The 27996-nt window shown below is 39.0% G+C and overlaps 1 protein-coding gene across 5 annotated transcripts in view; it reads left to right on the top strand.

The window, feature by feature from the left end:
• Nucleotides 1–27996, top strand: part of LOC105477949 (A-kinase anchoring protein 6) — a 651033-nt gene that overhangs the window by 337068 nt on the left and 285969 nt on the right. For all 5 annotated transcript variants that reach the window (XM_011734851.3, XM_011734847.3, XM_011734848.3 and 2 more), the window contains 2 exons: nucleotides 4513–4764; nucleotides 14505–16274. In XM_011734851.3, the coding sequence (XP_011733153.2) occupies nucleotides 4513–4764; nucleotides 14505–16274 (2022 nt within the window). The remainder of the gene's footprint in view (nucleotides 1–4512; nucleotides 4765–14504; nucleotides 16275–27996) is intronic.

The following is a 27996-nucleotide window of genomic DNA, read 5'->3' as shown; positions in this document are numbered from 1 at the left end:
GGTATCTGGAAGGTTGAGTGAAATGAGCAATTGGCAACATAATGTATTCAATGCATTTTGTTCTGTGAGTACTGAACACCACAGGGCTATTGTGCTGTATGTGAATTAAACAAAGCAATGTAGAGGGTCAGTTTCCCACATTAGCACGGTAATATCTGTGGGAAAAAAATCTATGCAACTTTGAAGATATTGTTAACATTGTCATTTGCATTAATTCACTTTGAGATGGGCTCCAGATTAGCTTCATTTTCCTTTATACTTGCTAGAAAATAATATGGAAGCTACACAGAGTTACTATATAAAATTAGTGCTGATGATCACAGTGCCACCATGACTTTAAAGAGTTGTGCTTTTTGTAATTTCCAAGAATATGAAGGCAGTGTGTGATCCAAAATGAATTTTATGTGTATTTTACTGAGACTATAAACTGCTTTTCCTGTATTAGTTTAAAAATTATCATACAGCAGAATTGACTTTCTTTTTTGGTATACAGCTTAACCCATGTGTAGATTTGCATAACACCTCCACAATCTATACCAAACAGTTCCATCAGTCTGCAACACTCCCTTGTGCTATCAGTTTAGAATCATGCCCTCCCCATCCCCAGTCTCTAGTAGTCACTCATCTATTGTCTATCATTATAGTTTTGTCTTATGAGAATGTTATTTATATAAATAGAATTATACAGTGTGTAACATTTTGAGACTGGCTTCTTACACTTAGTGTAATGCCTTTGAGATTTATCCAAATTGTTACATGTATGGTGGTTCGCTTTTTAAAAAACTGCTGCATATTGTATAGGCGTACCATAGTTTATCTATTTACCCATTGAAGGACCACTTACCTATGATCAGTTTACCCATTGAAGGTTTTAGCGATGGTGGGCGGAACTTCTTTTCATTTTTGTGTGCGTATAAGTTTTCATTTCTCTTGGATAAACACCCAGGAGTGGAATTGCTGGGTCATATGGTAATTGTATGCTTAATTTTATAAGAAACTGCTAACCTGTTTTCCAGAGTGATTGTACTGTTCTGAATTCCCGTAAGCAGCACAGGAGAGTTCCGGTTGTTCTAGAATTCCTTAGCAGTTGGTGCTGTCAGTAATTTTTTTATTCTAGGCATTCAAATGGGTGTAAACTGGTATCTTATTGTGGTTTTAATTTACATTTCCATCTTGGCTTATGTAGTTGAAGATTTTGTATGTGCTTATTTGCCATCATGATATCTTCTTTGGTAGGTCAGCACTTGTGGGAAAGGTGTTTTTTTCCCCTTAGGGGTCCATCTGCTTCGGTGGGAATGGGGCCAATTTACCTTGCCCAGTTATGTAGGGAGTAAGATGTGAAAATCTAAGTTAACTGGCACCAATGATACCCTAGTGCCCTTTATATATTGTTTTCCCTGGATAGTTTCCTGGCAATCTTGACCCATGACCTGGTTCTGACTACATTCCTACATCTATTACGAAGGAGCCAAATCATGTATAAGAGGAAAAGATGGCATGTGCTTTGACATGATGCCTTCGTGGTGCGAAGACTCTATGTAACATTTTGTATTGCAGGATGGTGTGGAGTAGATGAGAAATGTGTATATGGCTATTCTGAGCTGCTAGCATAAAGGTTACCCAAGCCTTTTTCTCTCCTAGGTATGTAAGATATTCTGCATCTTTAGCATCAAAGTGAGATGCCAGAGACAGAGGCTAACAAATCTGACTTATGAATCAAGAGTATGAGGAAGTGGAGACTACTGCCAAGATAGTAGTTGAACAGTGATCACCATAGATACTGCCCATAGCATAGGCATACCCCATAGATGCTAGGAGGAGGGTCGTATTTGAGGAAAGGGTCACTGGAGGAGCTGGTGGCCTGGATGAGGTTGAAGCGCACCTGTAGTGGGAGACAGGAGTGAAAAAGTTGAACAAATAGAGGTTGGTGGCATAGAGGACTTTCTGATATTGCTACATAGGTGATGTGATGGTGAAGTCCACAGTAGAGCTAGGGTAGAGGCTTGTCCCAGTGGAATGGGTATGAAGGTCCTGGGAGCTGTGGAGTAAAGGAAATTTGAGACTACAGTGTTGGTTGGTTGGTTCATCAGTGTGAATATTGGCATTACCAAAGATAACGCCATGCTTGATATAGAGACAGTAAAATGTGAACCAGTTGCATTCTTCAATGTAGTGTAGAGGAGTAAAAGGGAAGAATGTAGGTAACAGCAACGAGGGAGGAAGACAGTAAGGTTTGTAAGACCAGGCACCTACTGGGGAAAAAAGGGTGTTAGAATGTGGGTGAAAGAGTAATGATCAGAAAGTACCAAAGTAGCAAAGAGGCATTGAGGCCAGCCTTCCCCCATCATCCGTACTATCGTCTCTCAGGTGAGGACTGGGAGAATGAGCAGCCTTCCCTGGGAGGGCAACAGGGGAAGTGGGACTCTTGTGCAGAATCAGGTTTGGGTGAGACCAGGAAGTAGATGGATTCTGTGAAGAAGTTAAGGAGTGTTTTTTACAACAGAATGGGGCAAAGTATAGAGAATTTGGAAGAACTCAGCAGTGGGAGGGAGGGAGTTTCTCAAAGTGGCACAGAACAACACAGAAATGAACATGCTAAGAGGACAAAAGATACAGGCATTTGTTTTGGGGTAGTGGTCAAGAGGTGTGGGAGAATACATGAAATAGACGCTCCAACCAGAAATCCCAGGCAATGTGGAATATCTGATGATAGCAATGAGAGCCCTGCTCTTCTGTGATGAGGCCAGCAGAGACGAGCCAATCTGGCTGTGATTGGTTCCCATGTACTGGCTAATGGGGTAATAGATTTTTTGCCCTAAATTTCTTTTGGACTGCATTACCTTGTGGGTGCCATTTGGGAGAACCTTACCCAATTAGTGCTTCAAAGTTCATCTAGTTTAAATTTTTATTCTGTTTCAAGTTATGATCACCAGTTTGTACCACTGTCACCAATTAGTTCTTGGGTTTCAAGAACTAATATTGGAGCACTCATTGGAATTGTACAACAATTAATATTCATAATTTATCACAGCTTGTCATTCTTCAATAGATTTTTTCCCTTGTACATTTTTTAATACAGATTATATATTTTCATTTTTCTTTTTAAAAAAATAACTGAATTACATGAAATCAGAAGGTTGTGTTTCCAGCATAGAATGACTGTTTTGACACTGATGGTGGGGCTCAGAACTCTAATGCTATCTTCAAATTTTGGCCCTAACAAAAATCATAAATAAAAGCTCAATTTTAAAAAATCACTAATGTACAACTAAAAATGAGTAACTGAGCCCTTTTAGCTGACACCATCATTTTGATCCTTAATGGTCTCTTACATTGCCCAAGTAAATACTACCATTCATGCCACTCATTTCACGCTGCTGGCCTCTGACAGCACAGTGGAAATTTGGGAACTTGTAAGAACAAGTGACATGTCAGATACCAAACCTTCCTACCTAATAGTATATGTCAAGGAGATTGAGACTGAGTTAGTAATGTTTTTGTTTAAAATGTCTGCATGAAACAAGACAAAATTGTATTTTGTCTTTTTTCATCTTTGGAATTTTTCTGGCTTTGTTTCATAAGAGTGATTCTGCTTGTAAAGTGTGGGTTGAAAATTTCGATATCCACTGTACATTTAGGCTGCGTGCAGTGGCTTACGCCTGTAATCCCGGCACTTTGGGAGGCTGAGGTGGGTGGATCACCTGAGGTCAAGAGTTCAAGACCAGCCTGGCCAATGTGGTGAAACCCCGTCTGTACTAAAAATACAAAAATTAGCTGGACATGGTGGCAGCTGCCTGTAAACTTAACTACTCAGGAGACTGAGGCAGAAGAATCACTTGAACCCGGGAGGTGGAGGTTGCAGTGAGCTGAGATCGCGCCATTGCACTCCAGCCTGTGTGACAAGAGTGAAACTCTGTCTAAAAACAAAAACAAAAACAAAACAAAAACAGAAAAAAAACCACTGAATTTAAATATTAAGTTGTATACTTGTGGGATAGTGACAATTGCCCCTTACATCAAATACCCCATAGTTCATTGAGAATGTCTGAGAGTGCCTTTGAAGCACACATTCTAGGTTATCTTTCTTCAAAGGTGTCTAGATGATGCTTCTAACCTGAAATATTGTGTGCCCAGTGTAGCTTAGTACTAGCAAATAAAACAGCCATTGGTTCCCTTCCAGAATACCCAACAAACAATAAAAAAGAGAACAGACAGTGAATTGGAGAGATGCACCTCTCACCTTGGCTGAACTTTCAATTTGGGCATCTGATGGAATAGTAGGATTTGTGTGGTTTAGACAAAGATTAATTTACCTAAATGGTCAAAGGCCCAGTGCACAGGAATATGGCTTCCAACTGTGTATCTGAACTAAAACAAAGGCCCCAGATATCCAGGGTGCTACGGTTGGCCCTGGTAATTGGTGTTAGGTAAGAGTGAACTTTTCTACCACCCTCACCTCCCTCCAGGATAAGGCAAAGTAGTCCTCACATATTTTGCTTTTCTTTACTGCAGGACATTTGTGAAGATATTTCTGATCATGTTGAGCAAATCCATGCCCTCCTTGAAACAGAGTTCTCCTTAAAGCTGCTGTCTTACTCTGTCAACGTGATAGTGGACATCCACGCAGTGCAGCTCCTCTGGCACCAGCTTCGAGTCTCAGTGCTGGTTCTGCGGGAGCGCATTCTGCAAGGTCTGCAGGACGCCAATGGCAACTACACTAGGCAGACGGACATTCTGCAAGCTTTCTCTGAAGAGACAAAGGAGGTGAGTGTTTTCCTTGAAGTTAAGCAATGCATTGCCAGGTGTGACCATTTGAGAATGTTTTCAGTGTAGAGATATAGGATAGGAATTCTTTGTAGGTAAATAAGCAGGCCCTGATGGGCTTTGAATCTAGGCATAGTGACTAGAAGCTAGGGCACTTCCAATATGAATGGGGCTTTAGACCAGAGTTAGCTCATACCTGGTAATTTGCACACATGCCATTCGTTGTTATTGATGCTAACCTGGCTTCCTTTTCCTCTTCAATTGTTTAATAAATATATATTGAGTACTTATTATGTGTCAGACACTCAGTGCTAAGAATATAATAATGATAAAAACATGGTTTCTGTCTTCAAGTAGCTTTGAGTCTAGAGGAAAATGGAGCCAAGTGAATAGACATTAAAGCCAAACTGATAAGTCTATAAGATGCCATTGGAGGACAGAGAAAGAAGCACCTAATCCAGACAGAGGAGGCTTTCCAGAAGAAATGACTCTACCGGAGACCTAAAGGAGAGACAGGAATAGACTGGTGAACAGAGGCAGAACATGTTCTAGGCAGAGGACATGGCATGATCAAATACCCAGAGATAAAAAGAGAATGGCAGGCCCAGAGAGCTACTAGTAGGACTGGAGCAAAAAGCCCAAGGAACCAGGAGGTGGGATTTGGGCTAATAGGTAAGCTGAGGTCAGATCATGAAGGTAAAGAGCTTTTTAAATCCATATTAAGAGATTTGGACTTTATTTTGAGGACAAAAGAAATGTTTGTTTGGCGAACTCCCATGATTCATGTTTTAGAAGAATCATTCCAGATACAGTGAATCAAATGGACATTTAGAATATTATACAAAATATGTTTGATTTTTCTTATATTCAGTACCTGGAAGATTTTATTGTTATTCTTGATGAATAACTTAAGAATGAACCCTGTACATTTGAATCCAAGTTAACTCTCTCATTCTTAAATAAAATGGACATATATTTATAGAAAAAAAGTGTTTTTGCTTGCTAAGCAGGGGCTGTACATATACATATACATATAGATACCATATATGGATGCATTGTATGTGGGGAGTGGTGGGTATGTGTTTGTGTGCGGGCATGTGTGTTTAGTCTTTTGGCTATTAATACCCACTTTAGTGTTCTACTATTAGTTTGTGTAAAACATATATTCTAAAAGTTTATAAGGCACTTATATTAATATATGAGATTAAAAGGCCTTATAATGAGTGTTGGATAATTCATTAATTTATTGACTTATTAATGTTACAGTGCCTCCAACATTATCAACACCACCAAACAAATCTGTACCTATTCTCACAAACCATTTATGCTTGTTGATTTTTGTTTATTCAAAATAAAGGTTCTTGCTGTGGCAAACTCCCCACAGGGCCTAGAACTCCATAGGAATCAAAATCGACTAGGCTTACCTCTAACTTTAAGTCACAGTCATTGTTTTCAGTTAGCTCTTCATTTTACTGTGGCACTTTAGACTTCAGTAGAGTAACCATAGGATGAATATGTGAGTTGTGTGTTAGTTCCCAGATGCCGTCCCTCCCAAGTAGATCCCAAGAGGGTTCTCAACTGGGACTCTTGTGGTTACGGGAGACTACAAAGAATCTCAACTGACCAACTTTGCCCTAAATCTGATATCCATGACAGAATGTGCTAATGGAGATCAGAGATGAGGAAGATTTGTCTAACCTCTAGAGAGATCTTTCTTTAGATACCTACCTGGCATCTTCAAGTCTATACATTCTTTTCTTCCCCCCTCCCCATTTGTTGTCCAACACCCAATGCTCTGTCCAGCATCCAATGCTGGTCAGTAATCAGATCTGCCTGCTTTCTACTACTAGAAGAAGATTAAAAATCATTGATTCAAATCATATATTTATTAAATCAATAAACATTTATTGATAATCAACTCTGTTGTAGGAGCTGGAGATATAGCAGTGCTCTAGGGTTTATTGTTACTGTTATTATTGTTCTGTGGAATACATCCATCATACACTTCATTGAACTTGTATCATTCATGAAGTAGTAGCTCAAGAAATGATGAAGAGCCATGGAGGGTAATTGTTGCTGGCCACTGTTTTTACAATTGTGTTGTGAATTTACAATAAGTTGCATCTATTCTCACAACACGAACTCAGCAATTATGAATGGATTTGATTGGAAGCAGTTTAGTGCATTCTTATGTTTGAAGTCAGTCTTTAGTCCTGTTGTAGAGATTGAAGAAAATGTATGGGGGTAAAGGAACAGTAGATTTTCAGTTATCCACTTTGTGGATATGTTTCTATGAATTAAAGTTCTGCCTCTAACCATACTTCCTGAAACTGGATTTCTGATCTTTTATTTCTGTGTGTCTAGTGTGACTCTATGAGGACATTTAAAATACTGCTTAGTTTTATTTATTTCTGCCAGCACACTGGAATTGTAAAACAGGAAGATAATTAGGATAAAATTATCAACTTTCTTAGAATAAATTCAACTATGAAAGATTTATAGAATGATGAGGGAAATGGCAAAAAAAAAAAAAAAAACAAGAAAAAAAAACAAATTAAAAAAGCACTGGTAAATTAGAATAGTAGCTGTCCTTCCAGTGAAGGAGGATTCATTTTTCTCTTTCTGAAAGTTAGTTAAATTTCAGAGCCACATAAAAGAGTAAGTTTGGAACTCTGGAGAGTGGCAAGTTCCATCTTCTTCTCTTCTTGAAAAAACAATATATGAATGTTATTCTTTATTTAATTATGGAGCAGACTATATCTAGTAAAAAAAAAAAAATTGGCCAATACCTTACTAAAATAAAACCAGTCAATAACCCAACAACAAAGAACACTTTAAGGCAAAGCTCAAAACTGTTTAAAAAATGTTTTCTGCAATTTTCTATATTCTAGACATTGTGACAAGCACTTTAAATTTGTTTCATTAAGGAAGAAAGGTAAGGGATATTAAAAGTAGTTACATTTTAACCTGGCACAGTGGCTCATGCCTGTAATCCCAGCACTTTGGGAGGCCAAGACGGGAGGGTCACTTGAGCTCAGGAGTTTGAGAGCAGTCTGGCCAACATGGTGAAACCCTGTCTCTACTAAAAATACAAAAATTAGCCAGGCATGGTGGCGCACGCCTGTAGTCCCACCTACTCGGGAAGCTGAGGTGGGAAAATTGCTTCAACCCGAGAGGCAGAGTTTGCAGTGAGCCGAGATCACGCCATCGCACTCCAATCTGGGCAACAGAGCAAGACTCTGTCTCAAAAAAAAAAAAAAAAAAGTAGTTACATTTTATATATGGAAAAACTGAATTTAAGAAGAGGTTAAGTGAATACTTCTATGTAACAAACCTGCACATCCTGCACATGTACCCCAGAACTAAAAATTAAAATTAAAATTAAATTTTTTAAAAAGAGGTTAAGTGAATACTTAAGGATATAAATCTGGGCATAATTAAATAAAACAAAACCAGTTTTTAACTGATTTCTATTTTAATAATAATTATTATTTCTTCCCTGCCTTTCTTCCTTAACTATTTATTGATTTCTTACCATGTGTAAGACTCTGTGCATTCAAAGATGAATAACATATGTTAGAAATGACCTTCATAATTTTTTTGGTCATCACATAGTTCTAAGAGGTAGGCAGAGCAAGTGCTGTTATCCTCAATTTACAGGTATTATGATTGTATTCATCTTATAGATGAGAGGATTGAGGTCGAGAGAGGTGATGTCACACAGGTGATAGGAGTGGTAACTCTTAATATTATCAACACAATAGGAAACATTGATTGAGAACTTACCACGTGCTAGATGGTGTGGTAAGCACTTACCTAAATGATACTTACCTTCTCCATGGGGATGCATTGGTCCTTCTAGAGTGTTCACAACATAGCACTTTGTGGATTCCTCCACTGGCACTTATAATGAGCCAAATTGTATCAGGCCAAAGTGTGTGCTATATTTTGAACTACATGAGGGTTAGTTCCAGATTATATTCATCTGTGTATCTACCACAGCACCTAGTTCATATTGCTGTAAAAAAGTCTGATTTGTTGAATTGAATTAAATAATGCACATAATCCCTGCTTTAGATGTGGAAGAGGGAGATATAATTTCAGTTTGATGAACTGGGAATTAATCATTGAGATTAATTATTTGATTCATACTTTCAGCATGTAGAAAATGGGAGCTCTCTTATGAACTATTAATATAGTATAAATAAAAATATTGAAAGATTTTTGTATATTTTTTCCCCTTGCCTATGAGAAACAAACCTTTGTTGTACTTCACAGTTGCTTGTCATTACTTGCTCTTCTCAGTCCACTGCTGTTCTGTGGGATGCATTCGGAATCATAGAATCCCAACATGGTAGGGCTGAAAGGAATCTGAAAAAGTCTAGTCCATGTAGACTAACATGTAAATTGATGGGCCTCTTACTAGAATGCCACAGCCCCCACAGGTCTGAGGACTCAGGATCTCCACATCTCTAAGTTGTGAATGTTGAATTTCATGTTCAGTTGGTGGTGAAACATAGTTTTAAAAAAAGAAAGATCTAAGAAGGCATTTGGAACTAGGCTTCAGTTAACTTAATTCTGGATAAGGAACAAAGCAAAATGTCTTGCTTCAAATTAGAAAAAAAAAGGAGAGGTGTTCTTTGCTATATATATATATTTTTTTCTTTTTTTTTTTTTTTTTGAGACCAAGTCTCGCTCTGTTGCCCAGGTTGGAGTGCAGTGGCACGATTTTTGGCTCACCGCAACTTCTGCCTCCTAGGTTCAAGCGATTCTCATGCCTCAGCCTCCCCAGTAGCTGGGATTACAGGCACATGCCACCATGCCCCACTAATTTTTGTATTTTTAGTAGAGACAAGGTTTTGCCATGTTGCCCAGGTTAGTCTTGAACTCCTAGGCTCAACCGAACCACCTGCCTCATCTTCTCAAAGTGCTAGAATTACAGGTGTAAGCCACTGTGCCCGGCCTACTTCATAACATGTTAAATGGAGGTGTATTTAAGTGGAGTGCATGGCTAGGCAGCTCTCACCCAGCTACATGTACTATACAATTACATGTGATATTTCTGAAATAATGGCAGTAAAACCAACAGGCAACACCCCTAACTCCATATCTTCCTGAGACTTTATTATGTACATATGTTAGAAAACTATGTGGGAAGATGATGTGGAAGGCAGCAATGGAACTAAAAACATTAGTATTACTAAGCAATATTTTCAAAGATAAAACTCATTCATCTACTCTGAGAAACTTCAGAGAACTTTCTTTTCTTACAATTGCCTCTGCACGGTGAAATACTATATACTGTTTTTGGTTTTTTGTTTTTGTTTTTGTTTTCAGGGATGGATATTTTTTCACATTAAAAAATACAGTTTGAATAAAAAATAGTTACCCCCTGAGGGATAAAAGACTACAAATAGGGTGCAGTTTATATTGCTCGGGTGATGCACCAAAATCTCACACATCACCACTAAAGAACTTATTCATGTAACCAATCACCACCTGTTCCCCAATAACCTATGGAAATAAAAAAATTAAATAAAATAAAAAATAGTTTTACCCCCCAAGTGACAATCACTCAACTGTCTCACCAGTTAAGATGGCATTTATTCACTAGTTGAGATGGTTGGCCGGACTGATATGGTGGGACAGGATGGGAGAGAGCTTCCTCTGAAGCATTAAGTGTTTTTGAGTATGGTGTTTTCTTTTCTAAACCAGGACCTGGCTAGAGATTCCTGAAGATTTAAGAAAGGCAGCCATACTTTAGTCTCTGAGATGTATCCATTAAGCAATATATTCATGTAATATATATATTGTAATTATATATATAATGTAATATATATGTCATATATATTTTTTTTTCAATATATTCATGTAACATTACTGATTGAGCATCTGTTATTCTTGAGCAAGACAGTATCCCTGGTCTTAAGGTGCTATGACCACCAGAATGGGGACTAAATGTATTTGCAAGACTGTCATATTCCCTGCTTGTCCAAAGGCAGGTGGCTGACACTTGAGTTTGGAGTGTAATTTTTACCTGGCCCCTCAGATTTCTTTTTTTTTTTTTAATCTATCATATAAATGCTTTTCTTTAATCTCATATAAACACTGCAGTGCAATAACCATGATAAATGTAATAGAAAATCATGTTGCAAATTTCAACTATTAATTTAAATAGGTTTTATGGGATAGTTTTGGAATTTAACCATCGTTTTATAATACTATTTCTATAAAAGAATAAGTTCTGAGTAATGAACAATCAAAAGATTAAAGAAAATACAACCTGCTTTTGAATTGGGAATCTCACTATTATGCTTTTAAAAATTGCATAAAGTATAACTTTTGTTTGGCTGACTGATTCCTAGTTCAGTTATGAAGCACAAAAGTTATACAATTCCATTTAGGTAATTTTTGTTGAGATTGGCAGTTAATATTGATTTCTTATTTTGTGCAGTATAATTTAGTATTAGCAATAACTTTCATCTTGAAACTTTCCTCCTCAATATACTTCATTTTTAAAATAATAACGTCATAAGAGTGAACATTCATTGAGCACTCATCCATGTACTAGACTTCTGTCTTACATATATTACCTCCTTTAAGCCTCTCAACACCCCATGGTGTGGCTTATCATTTCCTTTTTATAGATGAAGGAAATAAAGCTTAGCAACATCAAGCTACTGGCTCATGGTCACATAACTAATTAGTGCTAGAGCCAGAATTTGAAACTTGGGCTTTTAATTATTGGGGTTAACTAAAACTACATAATCAGAGAAAGAAATTATAAGAAGGCATAGAGAGACATTCTAAAATGTCATCATTCATTCATTCATTCAACAAATGTGCATACTCTGTGCAGATCACTATGCTAGGTGCTACGGGTACCCTGGTGAGACAACCATTTTCTGTGTGATTTATACTCTCGTGGTACTTACAAACTAGTGGAAAAAGCAGATTGATCAGATAATCACAATAGTATTTATAAATTGAGATAAATGCTTAAAGAGAAAGCAGGGCTTACAATAAAAGATTCTGACTTACATGTGAATCTGGAATCTTGAAAAAGTGAAACTTAAGCTGAAATCTGAGTGATAAGGAAGAGTCAACTAGTTAAGGGGTATAGGCTGGAAGCTTTCCAGGCAGAGCAAACAGCATGTGCCAAGGCCCTGAGGTAGGAGAGAACATGGTATTTTCAGAAAGTGAAAGGAGGACACTGTGGCTGAGTGTGGCCAGTGAGGGGAGAATAGCATAAGAAAGGCCTCTTTGGGTCTGGCCTGGAAAGGGTTTTGGTTGTGTTTTAAAAATAGTTGTCTATGATATCGTTTATTTCTGTTTTCAGTCATATACTTGGGAGATCTTCAAATATTAAAGCAATATATCTTTGTGTCATTTTTTATATATCTATGTGTCATTTTTTGCTTTTATTATTTTTAATTGACACATAACAACTGTACATATTTATAGGGTACAGTATAATATTTCGATACATGTACACAATGCAATGATCAAATCAGGGAAATTAACATACACATCACTTGAAACATTTATCGTGTCTTCATGTTGGGAACATTCAGAATCCACTCTTCTAGCTATTTGAAAATGTAGAATAAATTGCTTTTAATTATAGTCATCTGACCCTGCTACAGAAACCAGAACTTATTCCTATCTAGCCGTAATTGTGTATCCATTAGCTAGCCTCTCGCTATCCCCACCCCCTACCTTTCCCAACCTCTAGTAACTGCTGTTCTGCTTTCTGCTTCTCTGAGTTCAACTTTTTTAGCTTCCACATATGAGTGAGAACATGTGGTATTCGTCTTTCTGTGCCTTGCTTATTTCACTTAACATAATGTCCTTGAAGCTCATACATGTTGTCACAAATGACAGGATTTCCTTCTTTTTGAAGGCAAAATAGTATTCCATTGTGGATATATACTGCATTTTCTTTATCCGTTCACCTGTTGGTGGACACCAAGGTTGAGTCCGTATCTTGGCTATCATGAATAATGCTGTAATAAACATGGGAGTTCAGGTATCTCTTTGACGTGCTGATTTCCTTTTCTTTGGATATATACTCAGTAGTGGGATTGGTAGTTCAATTTTTAGGTTTTTTGAGGAAAGGTTTGGACTTTGAACTTAACAGCAACAGGATGCTTCTAAAGGACTTTAAATAAAGAACTAACAGATTTGCAATTTGTAAAGGTTACTCTGGTGGCAGTGTGGAAAACAAATTGGAGGTGGGGGCATGCCAGTTTAAAGTAATATCTAATGGCCAGAATATAGACTTTGGGGACAGCTTTCATCCAGGGCCGGTATCATCTTTTGGTCCAAGCTACTCTTATGTAAGACAGCGACAATAGTACAGTCCCCAGAAGAAAAATTTAAGGATTAAATGAAAAAGTAATTGTAGTAATCAACCATCATCATTTATAGATGAGGATTCTGAGGCTTAGAAAAGTTAAATAAGGCTTTTCATCTGTTTATCTAGATGTTATGGAATGAGAGTGAGCAGAGTAGGAGATAAAGGCAGGGTGAAGGTCTGAAGGGAGAGAACATTCCAAAAACAAAACAAACAAATGAGCAGTAAAACCAGATGTAAGATCCTGGAGAAGCCAGATCTTGGGAAAACCTGGCTGAAAGGATCACAGGGTCCAACTGCCACATGGGATCCAGCTTCAGTTGGCTCACTGCAGTTCTTCCTCCAGAAAAAATGGAGATCTGGGGATGCAACAACCCTTCACTTTTCAGTTTTCTTTTTTCATTTCCTGAGGGGGCTAGGTTAGATCAGGCTGTTATTTAGCCAGTAGGCATAATAGGATGGTTCGTGGGGCTCTTCTACCCCAAACAAAGCATCAGTGAAAATCTTTCCATTTGTTGTATGAAATCGGAAACTGCAATAGTAATGAGACAAAAGCCTTAATTACAGAATTAAAGATTTAACAAATTAAAAATAGTTAATTGTAATGCTGTTTTTTTCAGTGCGAGGGAGTTTTAAATCAAATCAGCCTATCCAGAATTATGAATAGTAAGAAATATGTGCACTTAATAGCTCACATACACCAGTGGGGGTAGGACTTGGGGAGAAAAACATGCAGAGGGAGGAGATGAGGCTATCTCTAATGATAAAGTTTGGACATTCATTAATTTTCTCCTTCAAAAGGATGGGGCCAAACAGAAACTGGTCTCGAACTGTTACATATTTGCAAATTCAGTAGTTTACCTTCCTTCGATTCATCAACATATATTTAACACACTGGCTTATTATAATTAATCATTCTACTTAAAAATATTCATTGAGCATCTACCATGAGTTAGCCACTGTGGTAGTTACTGGAATGATAGCAAAAAGCAAAACACATTCGTGGAGATTTTACTTTTACATTATTTTGATCCCAGAAATTGTATTACTTAAGGCTTTGTTTATGAAATTCTTATTAAATGAATAATATATTATTTTAAAGTTGAAAATTAAGGCAAGAATGGATACTTTTGGCTTGATCTTGACATTTCTATTAAGGCTGTATGCTCCAGATTAGTGAAAAATCTTCAGGTGTTTAAGAAGAAGATACTATATAAAGCAATGTGGTAATTGATTAATATCCCTTTGTGTATGTCAAATCAGAAGCAATAGAGACCAATACATTTGACCTTTATAGTGCCCTGTACTGAAATTTCATTTAAATAGCAGCTGATATTATAACTCATGTTGCATTTACTGAAACCATTGCCGTTGTCTGTTTCAGGGCCGACTTGATTCTCTTACAGAAGTGGATGACTCAGGACAATTAACTATCAAATGTTCTCAAAATTACTTGTCTCTGGATTGTGGCATTACTGCATTCGAACTGTCTGACTACAGTCCAAGTGAGGATTTGCTCAGTGGGCTAGGTGACATGACCTCTAGCCAAGTCAAAACCAAACCCTTTGACTCTTGGAGCTACAGTGAGATGGAAAAGGAGTTTCCTGAGCTTATCCGAAGTGTTGGGTTACTTACGGTAGCTGCTGACTCTATCTCTACCAATGGCAGTGAAGCACTTACTGAGGAGGTATCTCAAGTATCTCTCTCAGTAGACGACAAAGGTGGATGTGAGGAAGACAATGCTTCTGCAGTCGAAGAGCAACCAGGCTTAACACCGGGAGTGTCATCGTCTTCAGGAGAAGCTCTGACAAATGCTGTTCAGCCGTCCTCTGAGACTGTGAAGCAAGAATCCAGTTCCTCCTCCCATCTTGGTGCAAAGAATCAGCAGCCTGTTCCTTGTGAAAATGCAACCCCCAAGCGAACCATCAGAGATTGCTTTAATTATAATGAGGACTCTCCCACGCAGCCCACAGTGCCAAAAAGAGGACTTTTTCTTAAAGAGGAAACTTTTAAGAATGATCTGAAAGGCAATGATGGAAAGAAGCAAATGGTTGATCTAAAGCCTGAGATGAGCAGAAGCACCCCTTCGCTAGTAGATCCTCCTGACAGATCCAAACTTTGCCTGGTGTTGCAGTCTTCCTACCCTAACAGCCCTTCTGCTGCCAGCCAGTCTTATGAGTGTTTGCACAAGGTGGGGGATGGGAATCTTGAAAACACAGTCAAATTTCACATTAAAGAAATTTCTTCCAGCCTGGGAAGGCTTAACGACTGCTATAAAGAGAAATCTCGACTGAAAAAGCCACACAAGACCTCAGAAGAGGTGCCTCCATGCCGAACACCTAAACGGGGGACTGGTTCAGGCAAACAAGCTAAAAATACAGGGAGCTCAGCAGTGCCAAATGGAGAGCTTTCTTGTACTTCCAAGGCCATAGAGGGGCCACAAACAAATTCTGCTTCCACATCCTCCCTTGAGCCTTGTAATCAGAGAAATTGGAATGCCAAATTGCTATTGCAGTCAGATACATCCAGTTCACCACCTTTTACTCAGAGCAGTGAATCCTCTGTTGGCTCAGACAACATCATGTCTCCGGTGCCACTTCTTTCAAAACACAAAAGCAAAAAAGGTCATGCCTCCTCTCCAAGTCACGTCACCAGGAATGGTCAGGTTGTGGAGGCCTGGTATGGCTCTGATGAATACCTAGCACTGCCCTCTCACCTTAAGCAGACAGAAGTATTGGCTTTGAAGTTGGAAAACCTAACAAAGCTTCTGCCTCAGAAACCCAGAGGAGAAACCATCCAGAATATTGATGACTGGGAACTGTCTGAAATGAATTCAGATTCTGAGATCTATCCAACCTATCATGTCAAAAAGAAGCATACAAGGCTAGGCAGGGTGTCTCCAAGCTCATCTAGTGACATAGCCTCTTCACTAGGGGAGAGCATTGAATCTGGGCCCCTGAGTGACATTCTTTCTGATGAGGAGTCCAGTGTGCCTCTCTCTGGCATGAAAAAGTATGCTGATGAGAAGTCAGAAAGAGCTTCATCCTCTGAGAAAAATGAGAGCCATTCTGCCACTAAATCAGCTTTAATTCAGAAACTGATGCAAGATATTCGGCACCAAGACAACTATGAAGCCATATGGGAAAAAATAGAGGTAAAGTGATTTTCTTAATATGAATGATTTCTCACTTGAGTTTTGGAAGTAATGCTGGGAGAAGGTCACACTCTCTACACTCTATTATAAAATGTATGGCTATTTTTGATAAATCTGATTCCCCAAAGAAAGAAAAGAAAAAGCACAATGATCACTGCATGTGACAAAGAGTATGAATCACTAGGAACTGCCCTTGTCAATGCATTAGCTTGATGTGCTCCTGCGTGATATAGAATTCTCTGTTGATATTGTTCAAGTCTATCATGACTACTGATGAATGCTGGAATCCCTTGGATCTAATACAAAATTAAATAGAACAATAACTATGCACACACAAGTAGCTCAGGAATATATGCATAGACTATTCCAGTTACCCCAGAGTGATTTTATTCATTTCTTCTGACTCTAGAATACGTTCCACATCTCCAATGTTAACTTCTTGTAAAAATAGACCAGATATTTCTAATTTATTAGGGATCATTTTTTTCTTTACTCTTCCTCCTCTTTGAGAACCCTGGCTAATAACCATATTACTTATACCATGTACCACCCATGGACTCTGGGATGTGAAGTTGACATTTTGGCTAAATCTGTACTTTTGAACAAATTACTAGATATGACAAAATGTTTGAGGACAGACTTATCAAAATTCTCAGGACTGACAGCTTGGGCAACGTAGGGAGACCCCATTTCTATATTAGCCAGGAGTGGTAGCACACACCTGTAGTCCTAGCTACTCAGGAGGCTGAGGCAGGAGGATTGCTTGAGGCGAGGAGGTTGAGACTGCAGTGAGTTGTGGTCATGCCACTGCACTCCAACCTGGGCAACAGAGTGAGACCCTATCTCAAAAAAAAAAAAAATCTCAGGACTGAGCACCATGGTGTAAGTAATAATTTGACCTTTTAAGAGGCATCTGGGCAAAGAGATTCACTGTGATTACTGTGGTAATGGCCCTTTCCTCAGGAGGCCATTGGAAGTAGATCCAGTTGACTTGATAATTATTAATGGTTTCTTATTTGATGACATATAAATGGCCACCCTGGCTACATATAATTTGTATATGACTTTATGGTATGCAAAGCTCTCCCACATGCTTTTTTTTTTTTTTTTTCTCTGAGCAGTTTCGCTCTTGTCGCCCAGGCTGGAGTGGAATGGCACCATCTCAGCTCACTGCAACCTCCACCTCCCAGGTTCAAGAGATTATCCTATCTCAGCCTCTCATGTAGCTGGGGTTATAGGTGCCCACCACCACGCCCAGCTAATTTTTGTATTTTTAGTAGAGACGGGGTTTCGCCATGTTGACCAGCCTAGTCTCGAACTCCTGACCTCAGATGATCCGCCTGCCTTGGCATCCCAAAGTGCTGGGATTACAGGCATGAGCCACTGTGCGTGGCCCATACATTTTTTTTTTTTTAACTTGAACTTCACAGCTGTCCTGTGAAGGAGGCAGGCCATGCCAGATTATTCTCCCTTACAGAGATGGAAACAGGCTCCATGAGCTTAAGTGATTTTTCCCAAGATAAGATAGATAGATAGATAGGTAGATAGATAGATAGATAGATAGATAGATAGATAGATAGATAGATAGATAGATAGATAGATAGTAGATAGATAGAGACAGACAGACAGACACAGATAGACAGACAGGCAGAGACAGAGACAAACCAGACAGATCTTTTGTGTGGGAAGCTGAGACGCAAACCCGTGTCTTCAGATTCTTAGTCCAGTTTTCTTCTATAGTATCATGTTGCCTCCCTGAAAGGGGTTGTAGTTTCTCCTTCACCAGGAAACTATAAGGTAGGGGAGAAGAAAGTTCAGGACCCATTCAGATCGGATAGAGAATATTGATGTAACTGCTATGGGCACTCCTCCTAGTTGTTTTTTTTTTTTTTTTTTACATCCATTCATTGTTGAACACTACTCTGAGACCAGCGTTGTGCTAGACACTGGGTAAAGGTATAGTGCATATGGATAGAATAACCTGGAGGAAGAAAATGCAGGTTTATAAACAAAGAGGAAAAAGTTAACAAATATATAGCAGTAATAACATATTAATCATCATTAACATATATCAAGTATTCGTGTATCTAATCCTCACAACAACCCTAATATTAACCTTATTTTATGACTGAGGAGACAGGCTGAGAGAGACCATGCAGTCTGCTCCAGAGCCCGTACTATTAACTACATGCCCTCATTCCTCTCTGTGAAGAAGTTATCAGTAAGTACTGAATATAAAAACTGTGGTATTGTAGAGAAGTAATAATCTCAGTGGAGCTAGAATTTGCCTAGGCAGTTCTTATGAAGTACTAAACCTTAAGTGGAGCTTTGAAGGATGTGCAGGATTCAGACAGATAAAGGAGAAGGAAGGTGGCGTTTCAGGTAGGAGGAGCATAAACTAAAACACAGAGGTAGAAATGGGAATGAGCATATATGGGGTACAAAGAGAGCTGTCCTGATTGGAAGGTTTGTCATCAGAGATCAGTGAAAGTTTCCATACCTATAGTAGGTATGGAAAGTCCCTGAAGGCCACACCAAGGCAATTAGAATTTGTTCACCAGGCTTCCACAGCAACTTCTCTGAAAGGGACTGACAGTAATAACTAATACTTCTTAAGCTCTTATTTTGTGTTTGGCTCTGTACTAAGTATTTTACATGCCTTACTCTACTTAAGTCCTAGAAGGGAGGATTTTTCAGATGAAGAAACTAAGGCAGAATGTGATTTGGAAACTTGCTCAAGTCCTCACAGCTAGTAAGTACAAAGCCAGGATTTGACCCCATAGCCAGCATTCTGAAAGCAGTGTAGGCCCTGGTCTCTAATAGTCTTTCCAGAAAGGTTAATTGGCAATAACAGAAAGATGGTCCTGGCAGCCATGGCGGTGACCAGGGCAGAGATGTTGGCCTGTGGCAGCCAACCGGAGGAACTGCTGTGATGTGGGTCAGGCAAGAGGAAGGGAGGGGAGTGTTGAGAAAGTGAATGAGTCCAGAAAACTGGTTCTAGACCTTTCTAGAAAGAATTCAGGAGCCATTTAGTGATCAAAGCCTGGTGTGGCCCACAGCTTGGCATGTTCCATTCTGAGCCTTGTTTCATCTTTTGTAAAAAGAGATGTTTTAACCAGATGATGACTATGATACCAACTTCCAGTCTGATTCTACAGTTCTACAAAAATGCAGCCAGGTTTTCAGCATTTGGAGACTGGTGTGTCTTTAATAGAAGGAAACATTTGGATGAGTAGCTGGTTTGAAGTAGAGATGGTGCAGGTAACTTTTTAAAAACTGTGCATAGATAGTATATGATGAAACTTTTAAGAAGAAATGGTTTATAGGCAGTTGAAAATCCCATCTGGAGTTGAGATATGAGGGAAGGACTAAAAGAAGATCAAGTTCCTTCCTCAGGCCAGCCTCCCTTACTACATCAGATGAGGGCAGCTGCCAACGTCCAGGTCAACTGACCTTGGCTGTCACTCTCTAGCTTTGCTCTCCTCCTTATAGTGACCCAGAGAACCTATTCTGCTTGCAAATATAATGACAGGATATTACTTAACATCTTCTTTATACAAGGCATCTACTAGGCATTTTACCTATAATAACTCTCCCATAAAGTTCTTATAACAACCCTCTAAGGTTTTTAATCCTAAATTACCACTTCTCTCCTGCGCCATTTTGGTCCTAGCCCCCATCACCTCCTTCCTGGATTACTGCAGTAGCCTCCTAACTGGTTTCTCTGCTTCTATTCTCCCACTACAGTCTATTTCCAACAGAGTAGCCTGAGTGATCCTTTTAAAAGATAAATCAGATTATGTCATCCCTCTGCTCAAAACTTCACAATAGAGGGTTGCCATTGTATTCAGAGGTCCTACATGGACTGTGACCCTGATTTCCTCTCTGACATCCTTTCCAACTACTTTTCCCCATGCTCGCTACACTCCCTTTCCTAGAACATACTTGGCATGCTTCTTGCCTTTAGGACCACTGTCAGCTGCTTTTGTCTACATCCTCTCCAACAGATGCCCTCATTTATAATTCCTTCACCTGTTCCAAGTCTCTGCTAAAATATTACCTTCTCAGAGAAGACTACCCTGACCATCTTAGAAAAGATGTAACCCAGCTGGGCACCATGGCTCATGCTTATAATCCCAGCACTTTGGGAGGCTGAGTTGGGCAGATCACTTGAGGTCAGGAGTTTGAGGCTAGCCTGGCCAACATGGTGAAACCCCATGTCTACTAAAAATTCAAAAATTAGCCAGGTGTCATGGTGTGCACCTGTAATCCCAGCTATTCGGGAGGCTGAGGCAGGATAATCACTTGAACCCAGGAGGTGGAGGTTGCAGTGAGCTGACAGTGTGCCACGGCATGCCTGTCTGGGTGACAGAGCAAGACTCGGTCTCAGAAAAAGAACAAAACAAAACAAACAAAAAAACAGGTGTAACCTGACCTTTTCTTTCTTTTACAGATCTCACCACATTCTGTAATTTTTTTTTTTTTTTTTTTTTTTTTTTTTTTTTTTGAGATGGAGTCACGCTCTGTCGCCAGGGCTAGAGTGCAGTGGCGCAATCTCAGCTCACTGCAAGCTCTGCCTCCCGGGTTCACGCCATTCTGCTGCTTCAGCCTCCTGAGGTAGCTGGGGCTACAGGTGCCCGCCACCACGCCCAGCTAATTTTTTGTATTTTTTTTTTTTTAGTAGAGACAGGGTTTCACCGTGTGAGCTAGGATGGTCTCAATCTCCTGACCTTGTGATCCGCCTGCTTCAGCCTCCCAAAGTGCTGGGATTACAGGTGTGAGCCACCACACCCGGCCTACATTCTGTAATTTTATATAATTTTCTAATGTAGTATATTTATTATTTTTGATCTGTCTCCCTCTGTTAGAATGGGAACTCTGTGAGGGCAGGAATATTTATCTGTTTAGTTTGTTAATGAATCTCATGTACCTAGAACAATGCCTGGTGTACAGTAAGTGCTCAGTAAAAACTATTGAATGAATGAATCCCCATTTTAGAGCAGAGGAAACTGAATTTAGAAAGTTGAACAAACAATTTTTCCTATGCAGCACAGCTAATAAGTCACATAGAGCCAGGCTTCAGGCCACCATCTGCTTTACCCCTTGCACAACATAAAGACTTGAGAATAGATGAATTCCTTCAAAGAAGGAGGGTAGATGGAGAAAAGCAGAGGGACTGATGACTGAGATTCAAGTTGTAGCCCAGTTATGAGACAGGATCAAGGAAGAGATCCAGTTGTGGGGATCAGAAGGGACAGGAAGAATTACTGGGTATTAAATACATGGGGAGAGAGAAAGAGATACTAAATAAAATGGACATGAGCTTTGTTATTTGCAAAAGATAGATCAAGAAGAATAAAGACTAAGGGAAAAAACCCAACAACCTTTAGATTTATCTGAAATAATTAATGAAGACCTTAGGGAAAAAACAGACTTAATGAAGGAATGAAAGTCATAGGTGATTAAGAAGTAAAAAACAATCATTCCTAACATTTCCAGGAATTGGGTTGAAAACACAATATGAGGCAAAGGGCAATAGTTGAGAGTAAAGTCAAAAGTTTCTTTTAAAAAAAGTTGAAGCTTATTTGAAGGCAGAAGTGGCAAGAGAGATTAAAGTAGCTGGGAAGTGTATGTAAATATGGACGCACTGAGAAAGAAGGGAGGGAATGTGGAACTCATTGGGAGAATTACAGCCTGATATCAAGAACGATAAAATACTGAAAAATATATCCTGCTTCTAATCCCACTTCTGTCAAATGGAGAGTAGAGTCCATTAACTCGTCATGCCAAAGTGCTCCACTCTGTCTTCTCTGAGTCACACAGAACAGAAGGCAGGAGGCACATAGAAGCCCAGTAGCCGCAAGAGAGTGTGGGGCTCTGATAGAATCTCTAGTAGGTTCCTGTCCGTCCCCACCCCTCACATTTGCATCTTTCTTATAATAGGCTAATTTTGTAAAACAAAAGATTCTTTTTTCTTTCTTTCTTTTCTTTTTTTTTTTTTTTTTTTTTTTTTTTTTTTGAGATGCAGTCTTGCTTTGTCACCTAGGTTGGAATGCAGTGGCACGATCTCGGCTCACTGCAAACTCTGCCTCCTGGGTCTCCTGGGTTCAAGCCATTCTACTGCCTCAGCCTCCCCAGTAGCTGGGATTACAGGCACCTGCTACCACGCCCAGCTAATTTTTGTATTTTTTTAGTAGAGACGGGATTTCACCATGTTGGCCAGACTGGTCTCGAACTCCTGACCTTGTGATCCACTCGCCTTGGCTTCCCAAAGTACTAGGATTACAGGCGTGAGCCACCGTGCCTGGCCAAGATTTATTCTTTGGGAAAATTGATTTTTGGATAATATATTCACATGGTTTTAAATCGTAGACATTTAAAAATAGTAAATCTCCCTCTCATCCTTATCACTCCATCTTGAATTCTCACTTCACCATATGTGATCACTATTGTTTTTAGTACTTATATATTTTTAAGAAGGCCTTTATATATATAAGCCAATGAAAACAAAATTTAAGGCAATATTTTTAAAACTGGGGAATCAGTTGCAACCATTCCCTCTCCACAAATAAAAACTCCTAGTAAACTCTGAGTTCCTAATGGATGATCTGTTCCCAGTCTTTTTCTAAGGGTTGAGGGGATTTTGCTTACCTCTGGCTGATTTACCCAGAACCCATTGTGTGAATAAATTACTAGAGCATCTTAGGTCTCAGTGCTCAACACCTATGGGAACTTCTCAAGGCCTAAAATTCAAAGTGAGAAGCTAAGTCAAGTAATGGAAACAGACACATTTGTTCTGATACATTCAAGAAATAGAATAAAAGAGATAAAAGTGAAGAATATATCTGGAACAGGTGAAATCAAACAGAATAGTGAAAAATTAACTTAGCATGATACCTGGACATATGTGGTATAAGTTAATAGGGACTGGCAAACTATGGCCTGTGAGCCAAATGTGGTCTAGTACCTGCTTTTAAAAATAATGTTTTATTGGAACTCAGCCATGGTGTTTGTCTGTGGCTGCTTTTGTGTTACAGTGGTAGAGTTGAATAATTGTGACAGAGACCATATGGCCTAAAAAGATTAAAGATTTACTCTCTTGCCTTTTACAGAACAAATTTGCTGACCCCTGCTCTTGAGTAAGGAAGAAGAGAGGGAGATAATTTCTGACCAGCATATACTGTGTGCCAGGATCTGAAGCAGATTCTTTCATTTAATTTATATAATAAGCATGTGGAAGAGCTGTTATTGGTCTTATTTTACAGATGAGGACTCCAGGCTTAAATGCAAATGACTTGATCAGGGTCATAATGCTGCGAAGTGTGAGAGCTGGTATTCCAGCTGGGATGCCAAGCTAACTTAGTTTTCTCCATGAGATATAATCAAATGCCAGGGAATTTAGACAGTAATCACATATGAAAATAAAATCTATTTATGAAGCCCACAAACCACTACTAGATTAGTAAATAAACAGTATGACTTCTTCCTCATAACCCGAAGAGAAATGAACTGGTTGGTAAGTAGCCACTTGTATAAGGTGGGTAATTATTGATGCTGGGTTAATAGCTGTATAATTCCTAGGGGAGCTGGCAGAAAGCAGCACAGGGTATGCCATCTCAGTGAAGCATTTCAGGAGATCTGTCCTTTGGGATATAGGCCATGGTCCACCTCTCACATTTTGGGCTTTCTGCTGCCATTAAATTCTCAAAACTTGTCCTGGAAGATAGAACTTTGTCAAGTTGGACTCAGTGATATGGAATTGATGGATGCATGACATAACTGAGCCTGTTTGTTTTCAAGAGATATACATGTCTTTAAATGCCAAATTAGGGCATCTTGATTATAGTTCAATGACTTAGCTGTTGTATATTGTCCTAGAGACATCTATAACCTAATTTAACAAGCTTCTTTGGTGCCAGTTAAGGATGTCCTTGCACATAAGTTATTTTGGACTCATGGCAGCAAATATTTAGCTGAGTTCTTCCTCTTTGTAACTAGACTATAAAATTGCAATCAAGTGTGCTCCCAATTTTGTGGTAGCAGCACAAATGTGGCTACCATTGCTCTTGCTAGAGATGGAGCTGGGAAGTAGTGGTTAGTACCTGTGTAATATGAAGGTAGAGAAGTTTTTCCCTGCGATTAACTTGGCACTCATTTTTACATTTCTTTTCCAAGAGGTAGAATGGGTCCAGAGGGACCCATCCTAGCGTCCATACTGATGATAGCAGCCATTAAAAAGCATCATGTCCTTCTGAGTTTTCTTTATTGTGGTAAAAATATATATAACAAAATGTGCTATCTTAACCATTTTTTAAGTGTACAGTTTAGTAGTGTTAAGAATATTTACATGGTTGTAAAACAGATCTCCAGAACTTTTTCATCTTGCAAACCTGAAACTCTATACCCATGAAATAACAACTCCCCTCTCCCTCTCCCTACTGTCCTCTGGTAACCACCATTCTACTTTCTATCTCCATAATTTTGACTATTCTAAGTACCTCATCTAAGTGGAATCATATAGTATTTGTCCTTTTGTTACTGGCTTGTTTCAGTTAGCATGTCCTCAAGGTTCATCCGTGTTGTAGCATGTGACAGGATTTCTTTCCTTTTTAGAGCTAATATTCCATTATATATCTATTCAACATTTTGTTTATCCATTCATCTGTCAGTGGACAATCTGGGTGGCTTCCACCCCTTGGCTATTGTGAATAATGCTGCTATGAACATGGGTGTACAATTACCTCTTCAAGATCCTACTTTCAGTTATTTTGGGTATATACCCAAAAACTGGATTGCTGGATCATATTTTTTTTTTAGGATCATATATATTTTTTGAGGAATCTGCATGCTGTTTTTCAAAGTAGTTGCACCATTTTACAGTCCCACCAACAGAGTACAGACTTCCAGTTTCCCCACATCCTTGCCAATACTTGTTACTTTCTAGGTTTTTAAAAACAAGAATAGTAGCCATCCTAAGGGGTGTGAGGTGATATATCATTGTGATTTTGATTTCCACTTCTCTGAATAATGATGTTCAGCATCTTTCCATATGCCTGTTGGCTATTTGTATATCATCTTTGGAGAAATGTCAAGTCCATTACCCGTATTTTAATAGCGTTGAGTTTTGTTGTTCAGTTGTAGGAGTTTGTTATATATTCTTTTTGTTTGTTTGTTTTCTTAATTGAGACAGGGTCTTGCTCTGTTGCCTAGCCTGGAGTGTGGTGGCATGATCACAACTCACTGCGGCCTTGACCTCCCAGGCTCAATTGATCCACCTGCCTGAGCCTCCTGAGTGCTGGGACTACAGGCATGCGCCACCACACCTGGATAATTTTTGCATTTTTTGTAGAGACAGGGTTTTACTCTGTTTCCCAGGCTGGTCTCAAACTCCTGGGCTCAAGCAGTCCACCTGCCTCAACCTCCCAAAGTGCTGGGATTACAGGCACGAGCCCCCACACCTAGCCCATTCTGACTATTAATACCTTATTATATGTATGATTTGCAAATTATTTTCTCCCATTCTGTAGCCTTTTTACTCTATTGGTGGTGTCCTTTGATGCATCAAATTTTTAAGTTTGATGTAGTTTATCTATTTTTGCTTTTGTTGCCTGTGCTTTTGGTGCCATAACCGAGAAACCATGGCCAAGCCCAATATCATGAAGTTTTTCCTCAATGTTTTCTTCTAGGAGTTTTTTCATTTTGGGTCTTATGTTTAGGGCTTTGAGTTCTCTCTCTCTCTTTTTTTTAAATTTCAATGTAGTTACCACCCATATTTTAAGGGTCTCACTCCGGGCTTTCTTTTAGGATAGGACACAGCTACAAGGTTAAGGCCAAGTCATCTTCTGGAATTTGTCTTGAAAAAAAGATACTTTGAGAGTCTTTGTTGTTGTTGTTGTTGTTGTTGGTTTGTTTTTGTTTTTTGAGACAGGGTCTCACTCTGTCATCCAAGCTAGAGTGTGGTGGCGTGATGATAATTCACGTCAGGTCTCACCCTCCAGGAACTCCGTTGATCTTCCCATCTCAGCCTACCCAGTAGCTGGGACTACAGGTGCACAACATCATGCCAGGATAATTTTCATATTAATTTTCGTAATTTTTGTAGAGACAGCATTTTACCAAGTTGCCCAGGCTGGTGTCGAACTCCTTGACTCAAGCCATCCTCCATCTTGGCCTCCTAAAGTGCTGGGATTATGGACAGGAGCCACCACTTGGCCTGTTATAACCTACTCTTAAAAAAAAAAAAGTACTGTCTAGCCATTATTTACTTGATTTGAGATACAAATAAGTCCCATTTGAAACACAGCTGTATCCTTTTTTATTCACCCACAGAGTAACTTGCAATCACAATTCTGCTATAAATTCAATTCTCACTTGCCTTTGATATTTCTTTTATACCCACCATGCACCAGTTTTCCTAGTGTTGATGGAGTAGTAGTGTGCTCTGCACTACTTGGATGTTGATGATGATCTCTTATGAGTATCCTTATTAGAAAGCATCTTGAGGTTATGGAATTCCACTTTTCTTCACTGGCATTCCATTTTGCACGTGCCTTTCCCTTATGCTAACTTTTTCATTCACAGTTGCTAGTCCTCTTGTCTCTGTATTCTCTCTCTTCCTTATATCTTGTCACCCATTGCTTTTCTTTACTTATCTTCTCGGTCTAGTTTTCACTCTCTGTCACCCATTTTTTTTTTAACTGAGAGTATCTTTTACTTTCTTCCTCTAGTATTGTCCTAGAGATTTTCAGATTCCAAATATGATGGCACTATGAGTTGTCTCTTCATTATCATTCAAACTTGAGCCCTTGATCTTTTCAGTGCATTTCTTAGTCTTTAAAATATGTATCCCAAAAGTCAAGGAATTGTTTACATACAAGAATAAAGAGAATTAGGATTTAGTTAAATATCAAGGAAAAAGCCAGATTCTTAAAGAATTGGATAGGTTCAGTTTTGTAATTAAAATGAGAAGATCCAAGAATCCTAAAGGATCACAGATTGAACATGAGTTCAATTCTGCATTCCAGTTCACAAGAAGGGGAAATGGAGGGCAGCCACCTTTCTTCTTATGGATATGACTTGGAAGTTATACATGCCACTTTCACTCACATCCCACTGGCCCACTTTGTCACATAGCATTACCTGACCTCAAAGGCGTTTTGGAAATTAGCCTCTAAGCTGTGAATATTGGGAAGAAGATGTCTCTTAAACTAACTACTAGTTAGAAATAAATTTGTTAGAGGAAGGGGAATGTGAAGTTGGAAAGAATAGGGCCAAAGTATGAGGGACTTTGAATTCCAAGTGTTTGCATAGCATTGACACAAAATCAATACTAATGAATGCATGAATAAATGAGTATTTAAGAGAATGAGTAAGTGAACATATCATTGAGTTTGAACTTTATTCTCTAGATCAGGGCTACAAACTAAAATTAAGAGGCCAGGAAGATAGTATAAATGAATCATACAGCCAGCTGTAAATGGGAGTGATGGGACTGAATCAACTGGAAGATACGTGACATGTCTAAAGGGCAGCCACTACTCAGCTCCAGCTGATCAGTTGCATGGGAATGTGGGCCATTTGTGACAAGATCTTGGAATTTTTAAAAAGAAGTAGGAAATCTGGGTTTTATGTGACATCTCCCAATTTTTTAGATGTTGGGTCTGAACAATTTTTAAATAGGTCAAATAAAAACATATCTTTGGGATAATTTGGCCTTTAAGTC

The sequence above is a fragment of the Macaca nemestrina genome, chromosome 7, assembly GCF_043159975.1.
Source record: "Macaca nemestrina isolate mMacNem1 chromosome 7, mMacNem.hap1, whole genome shotgun sequence".
NCBI classification, from domain to species: domain Eukaryota; kingdom Metazoa; phylum Chordata; class Mammalia; order Primates; family Cercopithecidae; genus Macaca; species Macaca nemestrina.
This window is presented reverse-complemented; position numbering and strand designations above follow the sequence as displayed.